The 8594-nt window shown below is 36.4% G+C and overlaps 1 protein-coding gene across 5 annotated transcripts in view; it reads left to right on the top strand.

Moving 5' to 3' along the window:
* The first annotated feature begins 3049 nt into the window (after positions 1-3049).
* Positions 3050-8594, top strand: part of SHOC1 (shortage in chiasmata 1) — an 85360-nt gene continuing 79815 nt past the window's right edge. For 2 of the 5 annotated variants that reach the window (XM_078436580.2, XM_081790932.1), the window contains exons 1-3: positions 3050-3169; positions 3796-3842; positions 6725-6805. In XM_078436580.2, the coding sequence (XP_078292706.2) occupies positions 3133-3169; positions 3796-3842; positions 6725-6805 (165 nt within the window). In that variant the 5' untranslated portion in view covers positions 3050-3132. Of the gene's footprint in view, positions 3170-3196; positions 3275-3795; positions 3843-4072; positions 4227-6721; positions 6806-8594 lie in introns of those variants that run through there. The other 3 variants (XM_081790933.1, XM_081790934.1, XM_081790935.1) reach the window with 3 other exon arrangements.

Here is an 8594-nt window from a genome sequence, read left to right as displayed (position 1 = left end):
CTAAGAGTGACCAGCTGACTAGGGCCTAACCAACAAAATGTAAGCAGAAGTGGCACGTGGCAGCTTATGGGAACCTTCCTTGAGAGACAACTAGATACTTACCATATATTCAAAATTAAATAATCTGAAGCTGCTAAGGGTTGGTAAGGTTACAGAGCACTAGGAACTCTCAAACATTGCTGGTGGGAGTGGAAATTGGTACAATCACTTTGGAAAGCAGTTTGCCATTATTGAATAAATGTGATAATATGAGCACTCAAAAATCCAAGAAATTCATTCATAAAATTATATTCCAGAAAAAAACATTTATGTATGCTAGGATATATGTATAAGGATATTGAGAGCAGCATTATTTGTAATCACCCAAAACTATAATAATCCAAAGGTCCAACAATGGATAGGGGCACCCGGGTGGCTCAGTTGGTTGAGTGGCTGACTTAATTTTGGCTCAGGTCAGGATCCCAGCATTGTGGGATTGAGCCCCACATAGGGATATATGTTGAGTATGGAGCCTGCTTAAGATTCTTTCTCTCTCTCCATCTGCCCCCTCCCCCACTCCTATGCTCTCTCTAAAATTAAAAAAAAAAAAAGAGTTAAAAAAAGCAGAATGAATAAATTGAGGTATGTTTATACAATGTATTCAGCAATGAAATTGAATTAACATATATACTTACCAAAGCATCCACTGAATAGAAGCAAAACCAAACTAACACATACAGCAATATTTAAAAATAAGCAAAACTATATCATTTAGAAATATATACTTGGGTGAAACTAAAGAAAAGAAAAGCAATGATTACCATAAAGTCAGGATTATAGTAATCTCTAGGTCTAGGGGAGACTTCCTCAAGGGAGAGCTGTGATTAGAAAAGGAAACACAGCTTCTGAAATTCTGGCAATACTCTGTTTCTTTACTTGACTGGAGGTTGCATGGATGTTTTAAACTACAGACTGTCTTACGCACTTTCCGTTATGAACATTATATTTCACAATTTTAATTACAGATATATAAAGAAACATTGCGCCCTGGGCCTCTCCTCTTTTTCATTCCTTCTTCCATCTTGCTGACTGAACCATAAATACTGCCACCTGAGACCATGAAAACAAGGACCACAACACAGGAATATCAGAGTAATAAACTGGATGATTAAGTCCCTGAGGACCTTGTGGGGCACAGCTGTCATATCAGACCTGAACCTTTTACTTCTGTACCTCATTTACATGACAGAGAAATACATTTCATATCGCTTGGAAATTTTCTGTTATTTATATAGTCAAATGTGATACTAACTAATGTACCTATATACAAGATCTTCAAAAGACAACCTACTGAATAGAAAAATTGCCTGATCTTGTACACACACTCACACACACACACACACACAATTAGGCAATTAATGGAATTCATGGAAGAAGACATCCAAAGGGCCCACAAACATCTAAAAAGTGTTTAAACTCAGCAGTAATCAGAAAAGTGAAAAAACAATAATGAGATAGTATTTTTCATGTGTCAGACCAGCAAACATTTTTAAAGAGCAAAATGTTCATTTCTGTCGAGTATTCAGGAAAATGATCCCTCTCAGGCACTGTTAATATAAATTGCCATACATTTTTGGAAGGTAAATTGGCAATATCTATTAAATTGGCACTGTTCTTACCATTTGAGCCAGTAAAGCAACACGAATCTATACCACAGGAATAAGAGCAATAACATTCAAAACCATATGTGTAAGAATTCTTATTGCAGCATTATTTTCAAGGTAAAAAAAAAAAAAACCTAAAAACAATCTGTTAAATCCTTCAGTAGTAGAATGGATAAATTATGGCATATCTTTACTCTGAAATATTATGCAGCTGTTAAAAATGAGTTTTATATATATATATATATATATATACACACACACACATATATATATATATATACATATATATATATGTATATCTTGATCTGGAAGTTTCTTCAAGATGTATTGCTTAGTATGGAAAATAAGTCACCCATTTTTATATAATTGGCTAGACTATTTTGTGTGCGCATGCCCATATAAATTCGTATGAACATGCAAGAAGGTATAAAAAGATACACCCCAGATTGTTAACATTGGTTACCTAAGAATAGGGTTAGTAATAGAGATTACTTTTTCTGTATTCACCTTTGGATGGTTTTACTGGTTACAATGAGTATAATTAGGTGTTACTTTTGTAATTTTTACAAAATTATTTAATTCAAAATTAGTTTTAATAAAAGGTATACATCCAGGAATGCATAGTAATATACCCCAATGCCAAATGAACAACTTTATATTGATTATTGCTAAACATGAAATCCCTATCAGTGAAGCAAACCACACCAACCTGTGCAAAATAGAATGAAGTCTGTAACTTGAGAGAATAAGATGGCTCATCCACTGATGTTTCATGATTAGTACTTTGCTAACAATTAACTGGAATGACACCCATGTGTTAGTGAAGTAAATAAATGCATGTTACCTCCTGCAATATTCTGGGAAGAAATTTAATGCCAAGCTATGTCACAGAAAGGAAGAAGGAGTTAAGAAATACAAAGAAAGAAACAATTCTTCCTTATCAGGTGGGTCTAGTGATTCCTAAATGAGCGTGCTTGAGAAGGGGTGGCTATCAATCAAAGTGTATAATCTGCGTGTCTCAATTCTAGCTATGCTCCTGCTCCTCCTCAAATGCTCTTCTGCCGTCAAGGCATGGCCAACACCTAGCCAGACACCTGAGTCACGTTTGCCCCCTCCCTTTTCCTTTCCCCTCTCCCTGATTCTGGTGGCTAAATCTTCTCTGTTTTACTTCTGCTATGCTTCTGCCCTTGCTCTTCTTCTGGCCCTGTCCTGTTTGTCCAGGATTAGCTAATAACATTGGAGCTGCTACTACTAATGAAGTCCAGACTCCCTTGCCTGGTCTTCCCTACCTTTCATACCAGCTCCTTCTAGCTTCCCGCCCTTCTCCACAGCCACCCTCTGCTTGGTGCAGCAAAGGTTTCTCTCGCCGGGGCTCCCGGGGCGGAAGTGCCTGAAACCGGAGGGGCGGGGTGGGGGCGGGGGCGGATGCGGGGGGCGGGACCTGGCCTGGCTGGCCAATGCCAGTGCTGAGCCCAGGGCCAGAGGTCACATGTTCAGTAGGCCGGAATTTTCTCCGGCGAGGGCAGGTACGTGGCGATTTTAGCTGAGGTGGAATCCCTGAGAGGCTTAGGAGACAAACGAGGGAAGGTGTTCTTGAGCTGAGGGGAAAAAAAGCGCAGGATGGGGCTAAAGTATGGCAGCTCCAAAATTTCTGGAAAACCTATTTTTGAGGTCCAGTTAATATGGCTCTGTGGAGACAAGACTTCAGAACCAGGGTCCACGTAACCTAATTAGGCGAGAATAGAGTGTGCGAAGGGCACAGAAAGGCCAGTGGGATTTCAACCCACTAATGAGAAGTTGTATAGGTGATATAGTATGAGAAACTACGTGAACCTGGCCTGCCCTGTGATTTTACATGGTTAAAGTGTGGTTTTAGGCAATGGATTGAGGAAGGGGAGAAATCCCCGTGTGTCTTAGGCTGGTGGGAGGAGATGGGATGCCAGCCCTAAAATTCACATTCGCTTGTCTGTGGTCTTAAATAATTTTGGGAATAATATTCTATTATACATATGTACACTTTAACTATATACAATTTTTATTTCTCAATTACACTTCAGTAAAGCTGGGTGGCAAAAAGTTTGTGCCTTACTTCTCTGGCCTTGTGCATAAAAGCCTGACCTAATTATTTATATGCATTTCTATTTTGGCCCAGATACCTGTCAGGAGGTAGCACAAGAGAAAGAAAATTTTCATAAACAGGTAAGGAAAAATATTTCAGGAATTGCTGCAATTCAAAAGTTGATTTTTTTAAATGTTTATTTATTTTTGAGATAGAGACAGAGTGTGAGCTGAGGAGGGTAGAGAGAGGGAGACACAGAATCCGAAGCAGGCTCCAGGCTCTGAGCTGTCAGCACAGAGCCTGACGCGGGCTTGAACTCACGAACTGTGAGATCATGACCTGAGCTGAAGTTGGGCACCCAACCCACTGAGCCACCCAGGTGCCCCAAAAGTTGATTATTTTAAAAATACCTTCTCTTTAACCATGATTTTGCTTGTTTTCAGGCCAATTTATCTCTCTTCCTATTTTTCCACTATTATAAGATGGGTTCAAATACCTGTAATGCAATGAAATAAAGTTGACAGGTGAAAGAAATTTTATGAATATATATGGTGTATAGTATCTTATTTAAGTTCTATATGTTCAGCATGAATTTAAACGATTAACTTCAATACAACAGTAATTATTATTTAAGGTAGCTGTTGAGAATGATGAATCTGAAGCTGATAGAGGTACTAGGCTTCACAAGAAAGGAAAATTTAAGATAAAAGCTGACAACTGAATGGATAAACTAAGTAGAGTTGGTTGTTTTACTTTAAAAAAAATTTTTTTTTAATGTTTATTTATTTTTGAGACAGAGAGAGACAGAGCATGAACAGGGGAGGGTCGGAGAGAGGGAGACACAGAACCTGAAGCAGCTTCAGGCTCCGAGCTGTCAGCACAGAACCTGATACGGGGCTCCAACTCACTGACTGTGAGATCATGACCTGAGCTGAAGTTGGATGCTTAACCAACTGAGCCACCCAGGCGCCCCTGTTTTAAACTTTTTGAAGTGACTTCTAGAATGAGGCACAGGGGCGCCTGTGCCCCTCTCTCTGTCTCTCAAAAATAAATAAACATTTAAAAAAACTTAGAACGAGGCACAATCAGATAATGTTTTATGAAAGCACAATATCAAGAAGTGGAAATTCTAAATTAATATTTGCCTCAAAGATCCCACAGACTGTGTGGGAAGGGTATGGAAGTACAATGACTGGAAATATTTCCAGAGAAGTAATCACCAGTAAAAAAAAAAAAACAAAAAAAAAAACCAATGCTACGTTGGCATTGTTTAATTAAGAGTGAAAGAGGACTCCAACACTATTCCCTACATTTGCTGAAACCACAGAATCAAACAATATTAGAAATAACCCAAATAACTTACTGGGTTTGTTTTCATTGGAAAGCTTATTGTAATATACAAAATGGCTTCTGATTCATTAATCAAATAAAGTAATTGTATTCACTAACAAGTTTGCTCTTAGTTTTTATAGTACAGTAGTTGAGTAGTTAAGAATGTTCACTTGATGATGATTGAAAATAATAGATTCATAGTCAATTAATGTAGATGTACTCTTAAGGTCTTCTGGTGCAGTACCTTCAGTATAGATAAGGAAACAGGTAAACCTTAAACAAATTTAAAATAATAATGAAACTAAGGCAAACCATTTGGATGAAAATGTTTATTTTACTCACTAAAAACTTACAAACAACCATATGAAGACTTCCTAGCTTACACCTGAATTCCCCAAAACGTTTTAAGTGACTAATTAAAAGGCTGAAAACTATCTGATAAACTAGACTCTGTCCTAGAGTGACCCTTCCAGCCTATAACTGCTGTAGTTCACACATAAATGAGAATCATCTTGGACTCTTTCAGCATTCCAAATTTTACTTACTGTTTCATTAGATGAATTTGTTTATTTATCAATAATGACATATTGACCTAGGAATAATATGTCATAGTGGCTTTATTCCAAATGAGCTATTAGGAAATTCTAACTTCAGTCTTTTTTTAAAAATTTTTTTAAGTTTTTATTTTATTTTTTTAGTAATCTCTATTTCCAGCATGGGGCTTGAACTCATGACCCCAAGATCAAGAGTTGAATACTCTTCTGACTGAGCCAGCCAGGTGCCCCTGGGCTTCTTATTTTTTACTTTTATTTTTTTTTAAGTTTATTTGAGACAGAGAGAGAGAGAGAGAGAAAACGCACATGTGAGCAGGGAAGGGGCAAAGAGAGAGAGAGGGAGAGAGAAAATCCCAAGCAGGCTCTGTGCTGTGAGCGCAGTTGTCGATCTCATGAACTGTGAGATCGTGACCTGATCTGAAATCAATAGTTGGACACTTAAAGCCATCCAGGTGCCCTATGGGCTTTTTATTTTTTAAGTAAGAGCAGAATTTCCCAAATTCTACTCCTCCACTTCAGCAAAGTTTTGCCTGTGGTTATGCTATTTCAGCACCACTTAAGAAATATGATTCTCTTGAGAAAACAACTGTACCAGTCTTGCGAATTCCTGCCTCTTTTGCAACAATATGATCACAGTATATATTTCAATCTACCAACCAGAAGTTGTGTGGATTAAACAATATATGAACATATATGAAAAATATATGAACAATTTTATATCAACATGTTATTTTCATATTAGATTTAGATCATAGTAATAAATGTTATTTTTAGAGTTAACTTTTTTTTTAAATATAATTCAGCATCTTTTTAAAAATGAATGAACCAGGGGCACCTGGGTGGTTCAGTAGTTAAACATTCAACCTTGGCTCAGGTCATGATTTCACGGTTTATGGGTTCGAGCCCTGCATCAGGTTCTGTGCTGACGGCTCAGAGCCTGGAGCCTGCTTTGGATTCTGTGTCTCCCTCTCTTTCTCTGTCCCTCCCCTGCTTGTGCTCTGTCTCTCTCTCTCAAAAATAAATAAACATTAAAAATAAAATAAAATGAATGAACCAAAGTTTTGTGATTAAGAATGGTTTTCTACTCCTTGCTTTGCTATTTTACCAACATTTAATATTAATTTTTTAATTTCCAGATACTGAAATTCGTACGACTTTCAGAGAAAGAAGATATGTTTCCAACATTCAAATATTGTGCAATAGACTATTTATATGAGGTAGAGTGTTATTGGATCACTGACTACTAAGAATTATGATATAAAAAGTGCATTTATTACATGATTATGATAATTTTATAGTAGTCCTTAGATTAATCCTTATTCTGATTACTTTGAGATTTAAAATTTCTTCCCACTTTTTAAAAAAAATTTTTTTTTAATGTTTATTTATTTTTGAGAGAGACAGAGACAGAATGCGAGTGGGTTAGGGGCAAAGAGAGAGGGAGACACAGAAGCAGAAGCAGGCTTCAGGCTCTGAGCTGTCAGCACAGAGCCCGATGCGGGGCTCGAATTCACAATCTGTGAGATCATGACCTGAGCCGAAGTCGGACGCTCAACCGACTGAGCCACCCAGGTGCCCCGCTTCCCACTTTTAATATACCTTTAAAATACCACTTTTGGAAAGAAATTATTGACAATGTAACTGAATTTGAAGCTGTCAGCAGAAGAAAATAGAAACTCTTGGCAAATTTGGGTTCCTTTTATGAACGTTCTTGAGTGATCTTTCTTGAAAAGAGTGGGGGGAAAGCAGTCCTAGTTATCTTTATGAGAAAATAACAGTAACAGCGTGTATTGACCACTTAACTGTGGGACAGATACTTTGCTCTTTTCTTGGATTATGTCATTTGACCATCATAACTAGTGAAAGAGCTAGATGCCAGGATTACATAGGTTTTAGAATTTTACAGGTGAAGAAATTGATGTCTAGAGAACTTAAATAGCTTATACAAAGCTGAGATTTAAGTCCAGCACATTGTTAAGAAACTGAATGGAATAGTCCTCATACAACAATTCATTGTTCTTATGATCTTAATTGACTAGCGATATTTTGATTTTCTTTATAATCTTGACCTCATTACCAGGAAAAAAAATTACTCCAATGTAATTAAAACTGTTAACATTTTATAGGAAAAAAGAGATATTTGGACATTTTCAAGTTTTATTTTTTTGATAACTGAGGGAGGTAAATGTGTTGTTATAACATATACATGGTAGGGAATCAGAAGTCATTGTTAAACAAATGTATTTATAAATATATTGGCCACTTCAAAATTAGTCTGTATTCAAACATCCTCAGAATTTATCCTTGTTTATGGTATCTTGGTTTCTTCCTGGTGGATCGCACTCCATGGTATAGTACAAATATGATACTAATCAATTGCAAATCTTGAAAAAGTTGTAGGATTTTGTAAAGTTCATGAAAACAGTGTTGAGGCACCACTTAAATAACAGGTAAAGGTATTGTCAAATGAAGATCTTGAAATATTAGATTAGTTACAGATAAGAGGAAGACAATGGTTTGAGTATTAAAGGAGTCAGAGATGCCTTGGGAATATTTTGCTTAAATATTTTTAAAAAATATCTTCTTTATGATCAAAGGTGAAGTAATGACTAATATCATGCATGTCATATAATATAGCTTACGGGAAAATTCTGACAAAAAAGCAATTATGATTATAAGCTAATTATAAACAACATTTTGTTTAGATATAAAATTTAATTTTTATAACTTTATTTCGTTTTTTTTGGACAAAGTATAAATCAAGCTTTTTGTTTTTTTTACTATGAACCTTTGGTCTGCATTTTATTTAAATTACTTTAACTCATCTTTCCATTTAGTTTTGGGTGATCAAGACCTCTTATTTAATATGTATAACACCTTCAGCAAACTCTTAGGAAGTGATGCAAGAAACTATCATTTGTCCTAATTAAAAGAATAATGAATTCTGTGGGAGGTTGAGAGTCACTGAGGAAAAGCTTCATAGAGGAGATATTGCTTTAGATGGGC

Source organism: Panthera onca, chromosome D4 (assembly GCF_046562875.1).
Source record: "Panthera onca isolate mPanOnc1 chromosome D4, mPanOnc1 haplotype 2, whole genome shotgun sequence".
Taxonomy (NCBI): Eukaryota; Metazoa; Chordata; class Mammalia; order Carnivora; family Felidae; genus Panthera; species Panthera onca.
This window is presented reverse-complemented; position numbering and strand designations above follow the sequence as displayed.